Source organism: Lichenostomus cassidix, chromosome 10, assembly GCF_008360975.1.
Source record: "Lichenostomus cassidix isolate B80296 chromosome 10, HeHo_3.0, whole genome shotgun sequence".
Lineage (NCBI taxonomy): Eukaryota > Metazoa > Chordata > Aves > Passeriformes > Meliphagidae > Lichenostomus > Lichenostomus cassidix.
This window is the reverse complement of record NC_139491.1, coordinates 16368384-16387819: the sequence shown is the minus strand read 5'-3', so window position 1 is coordinate 16387819 and position 19436 is coordinate 16368384. Positions and strand designations below refer to the sequence as shown.

The window sequence follows — 19436 nt, the reverse complement described above, 5'->3', positions numbered from 1 at the left end:
AAATATGGCAAACATCATCCTAAGGTGGGATGTCAGTAACAACATCCTGCAAGTGGAAAACCCAAGGTATTGCAGCTCCCTCCAGTGCACTGGTGGCAGTAGAAATAACAATCTCGTCGTGAATCTTCCTTAAGTCAAAATAAGTATGAAAAATAGGGACTAAGCTGTACCTTTGGAGGGCAGGAAAGAGGGACAGGGTACCAAATTTCATTCTGGCCAAAACAAGATGCTTACATGGGTTCCATGCTTACCTAGTACACAATTAAACCCCCTGCCACAGATATGAAGTGAGAAGACAGTGACAGGAGCTATTCAGACAAAGAATACAAAGGAAACAAACATTTGGGGCTCACTTTTGTTTATAAGAGCTTTTGAAATATAGTAATACCTCCAGTTCTCTGAGTGCATTATCACATTCCTTCTGCCCGGGAGCTTGCTGGGTGCACAGTGTGATGAGCTGGTTTATACTCTCAGTCACAGCTCTAGGGAGAGTAGGAGGAAAAAAGGTGGATTTTATAGTTGAACTATTCCTCTTTGTAAAACTTTTGACATAAACTGTACACTGCATAAAGATTTAAAACTTGGGTCTTCTACTACATGGCTGAGCCCAGCAACCAAACTGGTGGCACCTCTGGTATCACATTGGTGACAAAAGACAGAACATCTGGCAGCAGGACAAGGCCAACCCATTACACCAGCACAGTGACACAGTGCTGCTGCTAAAAGGCATTTTAGCACTTCTCCAGGTCTGACATTAACTGAATCATTTGTCAACTACCACCCCAGAAGCCCTAAAGGACACAGGAACAAGTGGCTGGTATGGAAAACAATGGTTGAATGTAAAGTGTTATTTACCCTTTACTAGCAAAGTCTTATGTCTTGTCTGATATACTGTAATATACACACGCAATCCTGTAATTCTTTAGTCTGTTAGCAAATAGGTTTTTTTCCTCTTTAACTAATAACTGATATTCTGCCAGGTTTATACCCACAGAGAACAAGTTATGCAAAGGCATTATATTCCTATGGGAGCTCACAGCTCTTGGACACAGGGTGAACCCAACACACAACAGTCACTATCTGTCTTTCTGATGAATGCTCTGATAATTGGTGAAATTCATTACAACTACATTCATTTTAGACTCATGGCTAACAACCCAGGAAAGTGGCAGTTAGAAGAAGTGAAAAATCAGTGAAATTGGATGGCATGGAGAATATGCTTTCCTCTGGCCTTGAAAACTGAATGGCATTTGCATTACTTTCCCTTTCGGAACAAAGGCACTTGATAACATATCAGTAACATGATTACCTGGATGGATGGTATTATTATTGTTACAAAAGGAAACAGGATGTGCTTATTACATATATTGTGTTTATGTTAAATTCCAGGGCAAAAAGAATGGAAACTAACAGCCATACTTGTTTAACTGAGACTTCTACCCTTTTCAGTAGCTTTGGTGTCCTTGTGGAGGACCTGCTGTTCACCTGCTGAACATCACTGATTTCTGTGCATCAGAAAAATATTGCACAGACATAGGAATAAATGACACAAATTGAAAGTTCTGTTCACTCCCAGAGAAACTTCACATTAAAATATCTTGTCTGCTGTTGATTTTAATCTGAGACACAATTCATAGTGACTCAGAGAATATGAGCAATTGAAGAGAGAGAATTATCAGCTTTGTAGAGGATGCCATGTGGTCTCATGATCACTATTACACACCAGCTACCTCCACCAGTAACCCAGCCAGTGTGCAAACATTACTCTGAAAACCATCTGGATACAGTAAAACCAGGAAGGTGGCCCCTCAAACACCAGTCCCTTGTGGAAGAGGACTGCTAGGACTCTAAGGCCACATCTGTTTTCATCAACTACAACACAAATACTTGGACCCTGCAGGGAACTCAGCCAGTGTTGCAGTCCTGTCAGAGGTAATCAAGAAAAATGCCTCCACAAGGAAGACAAAGCTACTGAAAAAGCTGAAGTGTCTATTACAGCTGGAGCAAAGGGGGAAGAAAGCAAAACAAAACCAACAAAACCCCATGATTAATCACAGCACCATAGATGAGAGAAAAATTAGAAGTAAAGCTATCTTATTATAAGGAAGCTGGCCCTCTTTTTTCATTTTCATGAGAAAAGAGAAAGTAAAAATATTTGATCCTGATCATATCATAGCAGGGAAAGGGAAGAGAGCCCTGGCAAGCTTGTCACAAGCCAGCACAGAGGATCTGAGAAGGGAAATAGAGTGTCTCGTTAACATCTTAAACACAAACTGAGAATTGGTGCAGTGTTTAGTTCACACAGTTACGAGGTGTCTGTGTAAGGTCTCACACGAGCAGGCACATGCACACAGAACAGCTCGAGGCTCAATCTGACTCATCACCCTTTTTCTACTCCATGCTTCCACAGAGGGAATAGCAACCTGCCAGGAACTTACAACTACCTGGGTTTCTTTGGGACACTAAATTCCTCTACACTCCAATCAGGAATGCTCCAAGCCTAAAGCAGAAATCTGTAGCAGTTTATCTCATGTGAGTCCTTCAGTTTTAAGCAGCCTGTCTTTGGTTGTCTATAATTTTCATAGATGTTACTTATTTCCAGGGAGAAAAGATAGAGAAAAGATAGTAATTTTGTTTTTTAACCAAAATACAATGAAGTAAAGTAGCATAAATTCTTAAGGAAGCCCTTTACTGAGGGATTTATAATCTGTAAAGTAAAGGGTATGTTCCACTACAGAAATGTAGCATCCAATCCTTTCAAGCACTCCTGATCACACACACATGCACACTGTTAGTGATAGGTAGCTACAATATGATTTTTAATAGCATTCTATATAAGAGAATTATTCAATTTCTTTTCTTTCAGGGATTGAGAGGTTTAACGTTAGCTATTGCCTTGTCAGAACACAGATGATGAGAAAACAGTAGGTAAAATACATTGGTTCCTTTCAAAAACCAGGCCAAGTCTTCAGATGCTTGTTCCTATTTCCACCAAGGGTAACAAGTTAAACCAGTTCAGGAACTACTCCAACATGAGCAACTTTGCCCTGGCCTACTCCCATTTAAAAGAACTGCAGGTTCCAAGCACTCAGTTAACTGTCAATAGCAGAAGAATACATAAGCACAATATAAATACCACAGAAAGAAGCAAAGATCACAGGAAAACATAAAGCAAGCAACACATCCTTACCTTGCTGCTGCTGCTAGGAGATTCTTGGCATTAGGAGCTCCAGGATCAACAGACAGAGACTTGGCAGCCAGTAACAGCTTGCTGGAAGCCATAGAGATGCTCTTGAGGTTACCTATGACTTGAATCTGGTCCTCTTTAGTCTGGAAAGCCACAGCAGCATAACATTAAATACAAAATGAACAACAAAGAGAGTGTGCTAAAACCACATATGAAAATGCAGTTTGTTTATCCACCTGAAACCAGTGACATACGTGAGCCCAGAGAAGGATGGACCAAGCCTCTGTTCACCCAGACAGGTGCCTCTAGCTTCACTTACACAACAGAAAAAGATCCTTATAACAAATAGCTTGGCTTCTAACAATGGTAGTATTCACAAATGAGCCATGGAGAAACTTTACTACTTGTTGAACAATGCTTTTGTTGTCAAGACTCTTCAGTGTCTCTGCCTGGCACAACTGCTTAGCATTATTCAGTCAGCGTACGCTCCCTGTATTCTGACATCCTCTGGGTAGCCCACAGGCTCTCTAGCATCTAACTGGGATTGCTCACTCAAAAATATCCTCCAGAAAGTCGTCTTTCCCAAGAAAATAAGTTTCTATAAGCCTACTTTGGTCAACATTCCGACTTGGATGTTCTATTACTGATTTTAAACCATTGCTTGAAAAGGAAAACCTGCATTTCAATACAGTTACAGGAAAGTATTTTCACAGCAAATAGCGGTGATCACATTCTTTTGTCAGTGATCAGTAGAAGTGAATCCATTTTGTCTAACAGTCTGTTCATGGTCTTATGTAAAGAGGTCGCATATTACTCAGCTGATAGGAAAAACTTTTACTCTGTATTTACTACATTCTACTTCCTCCCTACTCCTACATTTTGCTAGTCATCCAAAATACCTTGTATTGCTTCTGTTCAAGCTGAATAACTACACACAAAAGGACTTCTCTTTCAAAAGATCAGCCATTAATAACTAAGACGGTCACCAACCCCTCTCTGTCAGCAGGATAAACTAATTCACAAGGGCCACAAGGTCATCAGCAGCTGGATTCTCATTTCAAGCAGCCATTCACAGTATTGTTCTACGTTTGCCTTCACTGAATAGCCTTAAACAAAACATTCTAAAAGTCAGTCTGGTCCACAGCTAAAGAGACAGTCAGGTACCTCACTGCTACTCACTTTGAGCTGTATATGGGGCCTAACTCACTTCACACATCTGGAATCTGAATGATTAAGCTCTGATGGAGAATAACCACCAGCCACTGCCACATCTCTCTACTCAGCTCTATCTGCAAAGTATCTGCTCTAGAGAGACACTTCAGAAATGACTTCAAAGGACTGACACATGCAAGATCTTCTGGCCATTTTTCTTTGGTAATCATTTCTTAGGTTTGCAGGGCTCTCCTACCAAAGCAAAACCATCTGCAGATTCTTTTTCCCCCAAGTCCTCCCATCTCTCCTGATATACAGTTCTTTTTTGTATACTGACATTTGTTATGCTAAATCATTGCCAAATGACCAATTAGTGTAGCTCAGCACAACTGTACCCATTAAGATAAACTGAAATGGTATCTCCAACTTCAAATGAATTCCTAGACTACCAGGAATAAGCTCAGCAACATGTGACAACATTCCTGATTGTTAGAGCTCATCAGAATAGCACTCTGCCAGATTTTAAATGACTGAACACAAGTCCAAGTGCTTCCTGTCAGATCCAGGGATGGCATTTTAGGCAGCCTTCTTCAAGTGCTTGCTCCACTCAGTAGCAGGTCCACAATGCAATGGAGCAATAGTAAAGCATCTTTTCCTTCCTCTACTTGAAACATTTCAAAAGTAGCAAGGAAAGGTGCTAAATTTTGAACAATGTTTACATAAATTATGCTCCATGTTAGCTCCACCAAAATAGAAGCAATGCTTTCCACAAGTTGAGAGGTTCAGCACACCTTTGTACCTTCAGATATACAGCTCGAGTTAGTTACCAAACTACACAAAGGAGTACGAAGTCATATTTCTGACTGGATACAGGAACAAATACCAACACCCTGTGGAAGATGCAAATGGTAGAGCTCACTTCACTCCAGATAACCAGTTACAGATGACTCTTTCATACCAAACATCTCCTGTCATACCCAGATAGGCTCATACCAGCATGCCCTGCTGCACTCTACTGCCACACAAACAATGTACTGTACTGCCAGAGGTTACGGCCAAGATTATCCCTCAATTAGCATGAGCAAGAACTTACTTGTGCTTGGCCAGCCATTTCAATACCAGCATCGAGAAATTCATCAAAGTCATCACTGAATTTCCCAGAGGCTGCAGCCAGTTCCCCACTTTGGCCCCGTGTAGCATGGACAACTTCTCCAGCTGACTGATTCAGGTCTGCTGCTGCCTGGTTCAGTTCACTCTGAGCTTCTTGAAATGACTTAGAACTTGGAGGTAGCTGCAAGAGACCAAGTTCAGTATTTTATTGTCTGTCACATCACACCAGCCTTTTATGACTGGAGAGTTCAATACATGTTGAGAACACCACAGCAACAGAGTAATCAGCTGGAACTATGGGACAGCTGTCAACCAGCAATCTGTCCAGCAACTTGTGTCCTGCTGTTTCTTTCAGGGGACAGACAAGCCTGTAAGCTTTTCAAAGGACACAAGTATTGGCAGCTCTTCAGAATTACTCTAAACTTTCTCTGGTAAACCAGTTTGGTAAAAAACCCCTGGTTTTATCAAAAGGCATTACACAAACACATCAAAATACAATTCTTTATTTCGTCACTGGATAGCAAGGTAGGTGCAGGAAAAAAAAAGCTCTTCAAACAATATAACTTTCTGGCAAATTACCAGTCCAAAAAGGAATTTTTAAACGGATGCAGGTAAGCAAAATAACAATTCTACTCCCTGCACAAAATGACCAAACATGTTTTGACAGATCACAATGCTCCTTCAAGTGAACTGATCACTTCTAGGTGGGAGATGAACTATAATTTTCTGATTTTCATGCTCTTCAGAATGCTAAGTCATAATTGCAGTTTTCAAAACAAAAAAATTAGTAGCAATATATGACCACCATTTTAATACTGCCTTCACAAGTCATAGACACATTTCACCTTGCCCATAAAACCAGAAAAACAGTATTTCAGTCTAAGTAGCAGCTGCTTAAAGGTCCATAAACTTAAACGCAGCTTACATGAAGTATATTTAGGGCACTTTCACTAAATAATGATTTGCACATGGGGAGCCCAGATCTGCTGCTCAGTTTTCTGAACTTTATTTCCATGGTAAGAGTGATCTTACTGAATCAACGAGGAGCTTCTTGCTGGATTCCCCGATACTCTTTAAGGCCACATCCACATCCTTTTGTCCAGGCAGACAATTCACACAGTTATTCAGGGAGTGAGACACTGCTTTTGCCACCTACAACACACAAGTGAACACATTCACACTGAGAGAGGCTTAAGTGGTCATCAACAGGAGGCACAGCCTCTACCCCATAGCCAGCAATTCCTACATTCTGACTCTTACAGGACCATTGTTGAGGCTTGCAACTTTCTCAGTTTGCTACCCTGCAGTCTTTATTTAGGCTCATCCATTTGATAGGATAGTGCTGGCAGGGCAGCCCCACAGCTGCTCCTGGGATAAAGGCTGCAGCATTGCAGATAAGGAAATGCCCCTGAAGTTACCTATATACTAATCACAGAAATTCTTTGCATGCTACTTAGTACAAAGTTCTGATTAAAACAGAAGTATCACCTTAAGAAATTTTTTACAGTACAGACCAATTTTAGAACTTTTCAAAGCAGTAAAAAAGAACCTGTCACTCCTTGAAGTATGAAAATGCAGTGGTGCCACTTCTGAAGAAAACATGCACTCACTTTTTGAATATAACATGGATATACATCTTTTATTTGAAAATTATCAGTTTAATGGCTGTCTCATTTTTGCAGTCAAGCAGCGTCCTCACATCTCTTGGGGTAAAAGCACAGAGCTGCATCTTCGCTTATTTTTCTAAAAGATGACTAAAATATCATACTTTATACCACTGCATTGTTTAACATAGGCATGATGTTACTATCTGAGAATTGCTGAAAGGAACAGGAAGTTGTCATGCCTTGCAGCCTTATTTTCTGTTGTCCTCTATCCTTACTTAATGCCGCATTTGGAGTAAATTCCCTGGGTGTCTGACAACTCATGCAGAGCTGCTGCAGTCACAGCCTACCTGTGCTAATCTCTGCTGGCTGTCTGCATCCCCTGGAGCAGCCAGGGCCTGCTTGGCCTCCTGAATCAGCATTGCAGAGCCTTCCATGACATCCCTTGCTGAATCCAGCATGGCATGTGCTGCCACAGGGTCACTGGTAGATGCTGCAACCCCTCGTGCTGCCTGAGCCAAAGTCTTCAAGGCCTGAGCAGTTTCTCTGGCAGCAACTCCTGCGGTCAGATTTCACCAAGCATTCTATTAGTATCCTTAAAGACAATCTTTGGATCTTATGACATGATATTGCAGGTAATGATCCTATTGCAAAATAACATTGCAAATGCAATTTAAAAGAAAATCTTTAAACATGAACACATTTGAAGTATATGGTATCATTTGCTTAGACAAATACCTGTAGTGAAGCTATAAAGTAAATATTATAGCCCAAAGACCACATTCTGGGCACAGCTCTCTACACCAGTGAATACATCTTAGTGAAACACTGAAAAAGAAGAAAAGCTACAGCCTGAAGATAGGAAAAAAACTAATACTCCGAGATATGGGGGCAAGTGATTATCTGCAAGAATGGTGTACAGGAGTTCAGAGCCACAGCACAACAACAGCTTAACTTCAAGCAATCAAAAAAGATATTATTAGGAATTATACAACTTGATATAACCTAACATCACTGTGAATGAAAACATATAAAAATAACTGAAGGAAGTCACAGAAAGGATGTAACAGAATTAGTTTCTGTGGTCTGTCTGGCTAACGTTAAAGGACATCCACCAACTGCAGTGCTATGGCATAGGACTATGTGAATAATTGTCTCCTTCTTCTATTTATGAAATTATTGAAAAGGAACTCATTGCTTTGTATGGTTTCCCACAACTTGATGATAAGAGAGCTACTGGATTTAGCTATTCATTATCAGCTGCAAGTACCTGTACTCCCTTGCCTGGTACTCAGTGCATACTTTTGCCTAACTATGAGATAGAAATATGAGCCATCTTGAGGCAATTCCATCTGTTTCAAATGAAAACAACTGAAAGTTCTGGAGCCCAGATGCAATTATAGCCAATGAAGTGGTAATTGCTATAATGCATTTTATCAGTAATATTGGAAAAAAATCTTATGGTAGCATTTGCAACAACTGCTTTCATTTCTTACAGAAATAAGGACACAGAACATTTCAACATCTACGACTAAACATTTGTCCCCACTGCAGAGCATTTTTCTTATTAAGGTGTTTTTTGTTTCTAAAAGTACAGGTACAAAAATAAACTGTACAATCTGTGGGCACAGGTTCCCTGTTGGCATTATCTCAAACATGCAAATGTGCTCAATGAATCAGCCAGAGCAGCTGCATTGTACATGTGAACTGCTAACACCTAGGAAGAGGTGCAGTTGTAAATGTCACCAAGCTGTCCCCGCTACGTTCATATCCTGTTGCTTCAAAACCTATCCCAGGAGCCCCATAAGCCTTCTGTAAGGACACAGAAACATTTCCAGTGGCACTGACCTTTAAAACACAATACATTTTAGTTCTGCCCTTCACAGAGTTTCAGTGGCACATATTTACAAAAACAACAGATGTCCCAATCTATTCTGATTAAAGACAGAGCAGATTGCTTCACTGTTCTTTTATGAAGCACAAGTCACACTAGCAATTCTTAGTAACGTACCACAGTTCACTATCAGCACTAAAAAAAAAATTGATTCCTTGATTTAAGTAGTCTGTGATAAGAAAACCTTTCATCAAGTATTTGATGGAAAGCAGAGGTTTCACAGAGACATTATGAATAAAACAGTACCTGTGTAGTGCTCATTGCCCTGAGCAGCACAAGTTAACAACTGAGCCATTGAAGAACCAACTGCTTTGGATGTGCTTCCCAGATCCTGAGTGCATTTCTCAAGCTGTAAAGAGTTGCAAAGGACAAAATATTGAGTTTAAGCTCAATGAAAACACACTTGGTTTTTAAATAGCACTAAAAAATTCCTCATTCCACAGAAACCAAAACTTCCACCTCAGCTACTGAACACACAGTTTCTCTGTAACCTGAGTAGCAAGTTTTCCCTGTTCAGAACGAAATAAATGTGTAGTTTGTACAATAGAGAAGGAGGCCCTATAGTCCTATGACTAACTCTACTACAGAACATACACTCTTTATAACAGAATCAGTGCAAAATCCTATCAGCATCATCATTACCCACAGCCTCATGACTTTTTTTGCCTCTAATATTTGAATTTTTTAACAGCTAACTTTGTTTGTTTGTTTTTAAATGAAGAACATCCTTCCTCAATTACAGTTTCTCCTGGAAGAGGTTTTAACTGTCCCTCCACAGCTGCCATCTTCGCATCTTGCAGTTCATTTTTGAGTGTCTGGACTGTATTCAAAGCAGAATCGATTTCCATTGGGCCACAAGCTTCATGAGCCTATTCAGAAATCAGATCAATACCACAGTTAGCAGCTGTAAGCAACTTTTAGAAACGGTAAATGCTTCAGATATAATCTCCCCCTCCCAAACTATTTCTCTTCCTATGTTAAGAGGCCATTGTGGGCCCTCTAAGTGTTATACACCATGGATTCCAAACTCCTGCACAATATTCTCAGTCTGAAAAGAGAACAACACTCTAAGAGGCACCAGGGAAATGAGGTGCAATTGGCTTGTGTAAATGGCCCTTCACAGTAGGCAGCCCAGGGACTGAGAAAGTAACTGCTGCACTCTGGACTTCCCCTTTGACCAGTGGCTTCACTAAACATTGTGACCAAAGTCACACTGACCCCCTGATAGGGCAGCCCACAGTTATCAGAACGAGATGGAAATGGTAGCATTAGCTCAGGTGTAGCTACCTCCATGTTAAAATCCTGGGTTCAGGCTCAGTGTACACACACACACACACACACGAGCAGACTCTCCTCTTGCATTTCTTTTAAGCACACATAGTTTAGAAATCTGTGTGTGAAACACAGAGAGAGCCTCTGCTTCCCTGAATTTTAGACATGATGATGGCAGTTCACAATTACACCAGTGAGCACAGCAGGGCTGTAGCTTTTCCCTGCTTTCCCTGAAATGTTACAGCAGCTCAGAGCCTTGATGTGCTGCTCTCTATACTCTCCTCACATTTGTCTGGTATGGAACGGGGAGAACAAGCTTCTTCGGTTTCCTTGTCACTTCTCCCTCCCCTTCCGTCATGATACAGAGGCTACCTGGGAGTCTGAGCAATATGTGCACAAAACAGCAGTGAGAGGTGAACACTGCCTGAGCATGAGCCATTCCCTCAGGGGAGACACAAAGCCCTCTTGTTTTAGCTGATTAAAACCAGTATTTACCTACCTTCTGGGAGGCAGTCCGTAGCTCAGCTAAACTGGTAGCAAGATTCTTTGCACACTGACTGAGCTGCATTGCTGCTGCTTGATCAGTCACTGTGGGGACAGCAGCTTTAGCAGATGCCACCATTTTACTTCCAGGCTGTTCAAAGAACAATAGGAAACAGTTGGTTTTACCAGCTCATTTTCTTTAAAGAAGGCTTAGGATTCAATAAACAAACTGCCTCCTCCATTCACAGACTCAGTATGTTTCTAGATTATTCTTTAATGACCAGCACATTTCTGCTCCTTAAGCTGGTGCACTCTGTCATAATTCTGTCACATTTCCATGTCCTTGCTCTTTGCCCCATCTGTGTTTTACTAGGACAAGGACTACTTCATTGGTGCCAATGTCTGCCCAAGGCTATTGAGTACTCATGTACACTACTTAAAAATATTGAAATTGTGAAATTTTAGAGATCCAGATCCAGGTGGCAGAGACGGCAAATTTCTGTGCTTCTAAATAATAACTTCTGCCAAAATTTTATGAAATTAAAATTGTAATTCAAGCAATGCCTCTACTCAGGGATTACTGCTAATACAACTAAAAACCTGTGCTGATTCTCATCATCACCACTGTGCACCCATACAGCCATAGGGGAGATGGATCAATCACGTGAATGACTCCACAAGGAATCATAGAGCAAATACTTAAACAGAGTGAGAACGAGGTTTGTGATCCCTCTGCCTACATGGGACCGTAAAAGACCATAACAGCAATCACATTTAAGGCAAGACTAACTGATGCCAAACAGTGACCACGCCATTACACAGAGAATTTGCTTCTGGTGTTGTTTCTTATAACATTAACAATAACCCAATCGTGTTGTTAACAATGCTCAATATCCTAGCTTTTTATTTTAAGATGTTTTAGAAAAAGCAGAGTCAAATTTTGTGTTTTGGCCACATCAATCTAGATCCATGATGCAGGCTAATATCTAAAAAAACAGTAATATTCCCTGTTATTTCTGAGGAATTCTGAAACTTGTTGCTGAAACCCTAAGTTTACCTTGCCCAAGAAGGTTACAACAGCCTCTCACATATTCAGACCTCTAGTTAGAAAGATGCTAAATTCTCTCCATCTTGCTCTTTAAACTCTTTCCCAGAAAGCAAGAGCTACAGCAACTAATGTTTCTTCCCCATAAACATTAGTTTTTTCTTGTTACTTTTAGCCTCACTGTCAGCAGTTTTCACTCTCCACAGATACAATGTATTTCAGCCACCTAACCGGAGGAACTAAATTCTCCCTATAGGGCTCATAGTTAGCAGTGAACTCCCTTACATGGTTCTTAACAGTTTATTGGTTATTTATCACAAATCAAAATGTACAGCAGTTAAAAAATGCCTTTTGTATCTACTACAATGACTGGTTCACTTCACCTGAAGGAAATTCTGGCTGGAATTTATCAAAGCAAGCTGGGCACTGAGGTCTTCTGCCTGAGCTTGACTTCCTCTTACACCCTGCACCAACTGCGGAATGTGGTCTGCAACATTCTAAAATGAACACAGGGAAAAGATTTTAGTAAATAAATAAAAACTCAAAACCCTCTGAAAACAAAACAAGCACTCTACCCACTCTCCTTAAAGGCAACAAGTGTATTCCTAAGTAGAATACTCTTGTGTGCCTTCATAGAATTCATTTAGGATTCCATGGAACCAAATTAATATACAACTTTTTTAGAATGAAAAAACTTAAGAAATCTTTACTCAGTCTACTGAGTTTATGGCTCAGGAGTTTATGGCTCCTACAAGACAAGCCAAGATTTCTATGCAGAATTATGTGCATCAAGTATTTTTAATTATTTCCTTTGACTGTTTGAATGCCAGTATGACAGATTTTTGCAAGAGAACGTCCTGCTTTCAGAAAAACATTGTCTTTTACACACAAGCACCTCAGCCTACTTTCACTTGGCTTTCAGCGACACAAACTTCATAGCATGGCTGGACCATTTGCAACTGTTTATTGCTAAAACTTTATTCCTGGACTGTCCATATTCATGGTCCTTGTCCACCCATTTCACAGTAACAGTTGAGCAGTGCAATACTAAATTACCATCACCACAAAAAAAGAAGAAGCCTTCTGCATTCCACTGTCTTTCACAATTATGGCTTAAACACAAAAGGCAACAGCTTCTCATCAGACTCTGAATTCTAGCTTGGAACTATAAAATGTGCTTGACTTCAGGCACACCTTGAAATCTGTAATCTTACAGCTTTAACTTCAGGCTAGGAATCATGGTAACCCCACAGTAAGGTCTGTAACTTATGTTTTTATGGTGAAATTTAAGGTCCCAGTTGCTTGGAGGCAGAACATCAGAATTGCAGGATCAGTTGTTAGTTATATAACCAATTATATAACTGGTATGTTAAATAAGAATTTCACTCCATTATCGTATAAATCACTATTGTTACGTGATCCTTCATTATGGAAAATCCAAAGGTTACCTTTATCCCGCAACAGACCTCAGTCCCCTTTCACTGGATGTATGATTCAGCAGCACATTTTGATCATAAAGCTACTCCCCTGCTGAAGATCACACTCATACAGTGACTGCATGGCCAAGACTTAGAATCACACTCAGGGTACAAAATCCTGAGCAACCGGACCCCTCCATGCAGTGCATCCAGCACAGCTCTGCACATAGCAATGACTGGCTGATGTGTACCAAAACTTGCAGTAAAACTGCTTACTTCAGGTGAATTGGTTGTTACTCAACAGATACATGCCTGTCAAGCCTTCTTCTAAGGGGTATTTGTCACAGCCAAGTGTTACACGGCACTAACAATAGCTCAGCTTTGCAAAGCTCTACAAACAGCAGTAAAAGGATCCCACAATAAATGAGGATGCTCCAGAACCCATGCACATCAACATGGGTGGTGTTGGGTTTTTTTTTAAAGCTCCTTCTGAGGCCACAACAGTATTATAGAAGGTCATCATCAGTTCCCCATACAGCAGAATTCAAGAGTTATTTGTCATGGGTTGTGCTGTGTTTACCTTGCAGCTCTGCACAAGTTGCTGGTGGGCTGCTGTGTTCTTATTGGAAACAGCTGCATTCTGAGAAGCTGCAATAGTCTGAGTAGCAGCAGCTGCAGCTTGTTTAGCTGCAATCTTTGGAGAAAAAGAAAGTTAAATAAGTGGTAAAAATGAGAATTTCAGAGAAGGAAACACACATTATAGGTAACTTTTACAGTAACAACATTGACAAATTAATACATTTTATCCCTTAATTTGATTTGCCTTAAGGAAACCCAGGATTGCTCTTCTCTCAAGGTGAAAATTATTTGAGCACTGTTATCCATCTCTAATTCGCCAATACAGAAAAAGGCAGAATAAGAAGCCTTCTATGTTCTTAGTCTTTCATAGCTTAGGTTGCCATATGCGCAAAAGAAGTCAACTACAAACAGCAGAAATGGTCCAAACAATTAGCTCATTACAAAGGCCAGAGAAAACAGGCAAAGTACACAAAGTGCTTCACACTGCTGCATTGGTACCTCTGACACAGGACTCAAGGGAGCCAATTTCTACCGAGATTGCTCTACGGCAAAGATACTAATGACACAGAAGTACAAAGTACTGGTATTTCCAAGTCTAAAAGCACTGAGAAAACCTTCTTCAAATACCCTGGAGTGCTATAATGACCACATCCAGATTCAAAAATTAAAAATTCAACTATTTATCCAAGGTACTTCAACATGTTGTACAACACTAACTAGCCCACTAAATACAACCAAGCATGCAGTTCATTACACATTTCTTTCCTTTGTAAGGCAGTGTACGTTATAACAGCAAAACAAATAGAATAGTCTTTCTATAAACCTTTCTTGCATGCAGTTAGAAAATGAAAGACATAAGCCTTTATTTCTTAAAGTACTCCTAATTTTAGTTCTAGACAGATACAGCAACTTAAATGCATTTCTGGAACATGGTAACCTCCTTAGATCTGCTTGTTTGTCTCATGTCATTGGATTTGAAACAGACTACTGTAAAATCACAGTTGCAAACTAGGAATTAATAAAAAGTTTCTTTTTTAAATCTGTTGTTTCTACATTTTAGTTGAGAATGGGAAGATCCAATTTTTGCCTACAAGACAAACTTCCATGATATTTTATCCTTACTGCACAGTAAATTGCCTTTCTCCCTCTTGGCTGTGCTACCAGATAGGAAGTATCTTTTTACTTTCATTTCTACTTCTTGATTCTGAGTAGCTTAGCAGTTTAACTGGATATGCTGGGATTCAACTGACTTTGTACAGAAATTCATATGGAACTCTATATCCTAGTAAAGCCACCAAGAGATACTGTGTGTAAATGACACACCACAGAGATAAAGTGAAACAGCAATGAAGCAGTTTCAGCTCAGCTGTTTAATTTCAGGACTAGGCCACCATCAAACACCATCTGAGTCAAATCTTCACACCACTTTACCACACCTGTGACACAAGTTGCTCAGTTCTCTGAAGTCTGTGTTATGATATAATGGCATCTCTAATTCTAAGTCTTGTACTCTGGAACTGAGCTCACAGTGCTGTCATTCTATGCTTAGCACTTCCATTAAAAGATGCATTTATTCTTTCTTAAAATTAACTGCAGATACTAATTATCAAAAGGTAGCAAGCTGAAAATACAACAGTATCTGGTTTCCAACCTCTAATCTGTTGACAATTTTCTTCTTGATGGCATTCTGTGCAGCAGCATTTGTGGCAACCCGCAGTCCCTCTGCTGCTTCTCTCAGACGCTGCTGTTGATCCTCATTTTCAGGATTGGCAGCAGCTCCCTGCACAAGATTTCCGAGCAAAAACAGTAAGTTTGAATAAAAGTTATTGGAGAAAATGTGGATGAACATCAAGGGTGAAGTTCAGGCAGTGTCTGCTACATTAGCATTCATTTTCCTTAGATTATCATAGGGAAAGTTAGAAGAACACTGAGGTATTACAAAATTTCAAAGCAGAAAGTCTATTTCCAGTGGAAGATTGTTGCTATCCATGTCTAGCACTTAGAAGAGAACTGAAGATTTGCTTCATATACTGTTTCAGGTGCTTGGGAAAAAAGCCTTTGTAAACTGCTTCCCCTATGATGTGTAACAATGTACTTGCACGAATATAGGTTTTTTAAAAAAAAAAAAACAGTTTTTAAAATTCCCAATTCAGTATGTCCTTCACTAACTGCATTTCTAAACCTGAGGTTTAACACCTCACTTAGGTTTTTTCCACTTGAACTCTGAGAAAGTACTGGAAAGTCAAGAATAGGCAGCCAGGCACACAGGCCTTCTGGAGTCCCAGCAGAATGGCTGGTCTGCTGCTGTAAAAACCATTTCAGTGCAGGACCTGGGAAACAATTCAAAGGACATATTCCTCCCTAGTTGATGGAAACAGGTTTCCAGCACAGAAAGGAAACGGAAGTTAGATATTTGTCTCTCTTGTGGGCATGAGGATGGGAAGGGGAACAACACAGGCTAGACTCCCCAGGAGGAGGAAACTGTTCCTTAGACAGAGGGGAGTTGCTTCGTAATGACTGCAGTAAGAGACTGCTGTGGTTCCATTTGCACTGGTACAAGACCCTGCACCACAGCAGGGCTCAGGGCTGCTGCTAACTGCCCTACATGGCTTGAGTCATGACCACCATGCACACAGGAAAGCAAACGCCATGCAAGAAGGGCTTTTAAAACAAAACAAAACAAAACAAAAAAAAAAAAAAAGAGGTAGCTAATAAATTGGTTTTTGGAATGTACTTGGGGTAAATCATTAAATGCCAAACTTTTACAGGATAAGAGAAACCACCTGCACTATCAGCTATATCCTACTTATAAATCCCACACAGCATCTCTTTGTGTATAACTCTACAATTTTAAGCTGAAAGTTCATTTTCCTGGTACCTTTGCAGCTTCAACCATGCGGGCTGTGGAATCTGCCAGGAGCTTTGCAGCAGCCAGAAGCTTCTTGGAGTTCTCCATGTCAATCTCTGCTTCAGCATCAGACCTCATGGCATTGACGAGATCAGAGGTGGCCTGAGCCAGCACCCTGGCCTGCCTCACCATTTCACCTGTGGAACACAGCTGCATTTTTACCTTCTCCTCTCTGCATTTCAGTCTTGCTTTCAAAATTTATCATTGTTTCACAAGGCGAAAATGAAGTTACATTTCCTAAAGCATTTTTTTACTTGAAAGTGGTATACATATAGCTCGTATAACTTGGAAGTCTCATAAACAAATCTTGGCTATCAGTATAAATGACAGAAACTGCTATAGTAGAGATTAAGAAAAAAGTTGTATTTACGATCTAGACAGTAAGACAAGAACACACTATCAGTATTTTTAGACAATTTTAGAGATAGAATTCAAGGGGACTCCTGTCCTAGTAAAGGTTAATAATTCAAATCACAGCCAATTTTATCCTTTAATAAAAATTACCCATCTTTCTCCTGAGGTTTCAGGGAGTTATCTTCTAATATAAACTAGGAGTTTTGTCAGAAGACACTTAGCACCATTATGATGGTTTTAGCCAAAAACATCTTGTATCTTGTTTTAGAAGCTGCACTTTTTAGAAACATCTCAGAAAAAAGCACAAGTAAGTTAAAAAACCTACAACAAAATCTGTGCATAATGAAGTCAATCACTGAAGTATTTGCCCAGGTGTCTGTCTTCATATTTGAAGACAAGAAATTGCTATATAATTCTATGAAGTGAACCAGTGGCAGAACAGACAAAATATTACAGTGTTCCTTTAGCATGGTATTAATTGCCTTCAGAAAATACTCACTCTATCTAGCACACAGCTATGTGCCTGTTGCTGATTTGTATTATGGGTTGGATCACTAGCTTAGAAGCAGAAACATTGAAGAAGGATTTTTATTCCTCAACTTGCAAGGTGCACATGTGTGAATGACACGAAGCTCCTGCTCACGGGAGGAACTTACCAGCATCTCCCATGGAGCTGAAGATGCTCTCGGTGACGCACATGATGGTGTCAGTGGCCTGGTCGTAGCGGCCGATGGGCTCTCCGCGGCTGGCAAACTGCCGCACGTGCTGCAGGAGGTCATTGAGTGCCTGGCTGACGATGCTGGCGGCAGCACTGACCTGCTTCAGCAGCTCCGTGTCATCCGTGGCAGCCTGGCAGGCTCGCACACAGTTCTCCACAGAGCGATCCACCAGCTTCCCTGCCTCGATCAGCTGCTCCTGGCACACTGGGGAGCTGATGGTGGGACTCACCACCTGCAGGGAGAAAGCACTTACTTAACACAGACCATTGCCCAAGGCCATTGGGAATACACAGCAGCTCTCACTGCACACCATGCTGTGCCCCTTGCCAAACAGCACTGCCTCACCTTAGCGCAAGCCACCAGCTGGGAAGTAGAGAGTGCACACTGGGTAGCAGCAGCAATGACCCTGTTCTGCAGCACTGTGTCCTCAGCCACCTGTGCTACATTCTTGGCTTTCAGAACCAACATGGCAGCAGCATTGGCAACAGCTTTGGCCAAACTCATCAGAACATCCTGGTAAAAAGAAAAGGGAAAACTCAAGTCTGCGACATTCAAATGCACTCAGGTGTTAATTCCTGCAATCACTAAATTCAAATAATTTCTTCCCATTTCTCCACTTAAAATCCCTCATTCCATGTACTTCAGATTTTTAGTAGGATGGAGTCTTCCTAATACTTGTACTGTTAAAATGACCTGGCCTTCCTGTAAAAAAAATACTTCCAATACTTATTTATTTCAACTTGACAGCAGGCAGAAAACCTTGTATTTCAAAAATTTAACCCCCTATGTTTTGTTTTGCTTTTCTTACCCACCTTCTCCAGCACTCTACAACAAAAATAAGAATGCTTCGATTCTTTCTCTTAGCCAAGAGCTGTAATACATATTCAACTAGAAGTACAAATGAGAACTGTGAAGCTTGCAGACAGATTTACTGGTAGATGAAATGGTAAAAGGTTTACAGGTTTGAAGTGGCCTGTAAGTTGTATTAGCAGACACCTTGCACACAGTGCACTCCAGAGGTCCATCTGCTGCTCAAAAGTATTAGCCCTTGGTTCTGGTGAAAACCTGTTATTGGCACTCAGTGAAAAAATCCAGAGATGTTTTTAACAGAGCATTTTAGAGCCATGCTTTTACACTGCTAATAGCAAACATTGTAAGTCCTAAGGCATTATGATTTTATAATTGATACTACTATTCATCTTAAAGAAATTCTGTTTGTAATGCAATGATGTTCTTCTTCTCAGTTTACCAAAAGATTTTATTAACTTGTGGTCTACATGCATACCTAGAGACACAGCAAACACTTAGGTGAAAACCTCTATATTTAATGAGAAGAAATACAGTCCAAAATGCTCTCTCATATGAAGCATGAGAGCATCTATATGATGCACAGAACAAAGTAGGGGTTCTTATGAAATCAGCACTCTGTGATTGTGTAAATAAAAGCAACTTCAAAATGGATTCACTTCTATTAGCATAGAGAAACTCCAGCATTTTCTAACCACACTTTGGGAAGTCTGGTTTTATGCAGGGACCTCCTCATTATAGAACTGCACAGTTCTGACAGTGACAAGCAAGCCCCTCATTACCTGGAACCTTTCATCTGTTTCATTCTCTCCAATTTGCCTCAGTAGCTCCCCACTTGCTTGTCCAATGCTTCCAGCTGCAGTCAAAACTGTCTGTCGAGGCTGGCAAGAGGTAACAGTGAAAT

General features: G+C 40.5%; 1 protein-coding gene across 6 annotated transcripts in view; it reads right to left on the bottom strand.

Moving 5' to 3' along the window:
• TLN2 (talin 2) overlaps nt 1-19436 on the bottom strand; it is a 143097-nt gene that overhangs the window by 44538 nt on the left and 79123 nt on the right. For all 6 annotated transcript variants that reach the window (XM_085070862.1, XM_085070861.1, XM_085070860.1 and 3 more), the window contains 15 exons: nt 19315-19413; nt 18071-18238; nt 17663-17957; nt 16623-16789; nt 15396-15524; nt 13746-13859; nt 12131-12244; nt 10719-10853; nt 9688-9816; nt 9194-9296; nt 7404-7612; nt 6482-6601; nt 5433-5630; nt 3191-3330; nt 389-482 (listed from right to left, as the gene is read on the bottom strand). In XM_085070862.1, the coding sequence (XP_084926988.1) occupies nt 389-482; nt 3191-3330; nt 5433-5630; nt 6482-6601; nt 7404-7612; nt 9194-9296; nt 9688-9816; nt 10719-10853; nt 12131-12244; nt 13746-13859; nt 15396-15524; nt 16623-16789; nt 17663-17957; nt 18071-18238; nt 19315-19413 (2214 nt within the window). The remainder of the gene's footprint in view (nt 1-388; nt 483-3190; nt 3331-5432; nt 5631-6481; nt 6602-7403; nt 7613-9193; nt 9297-9687; nt 9817-10718; nt 10854-12130; nt 12245-13745; nt 13860-15395; nt 15525-16622; nt 16790-17662; nt 17958-18070; nt 18239-19314; nt 19414-19436) is intronic.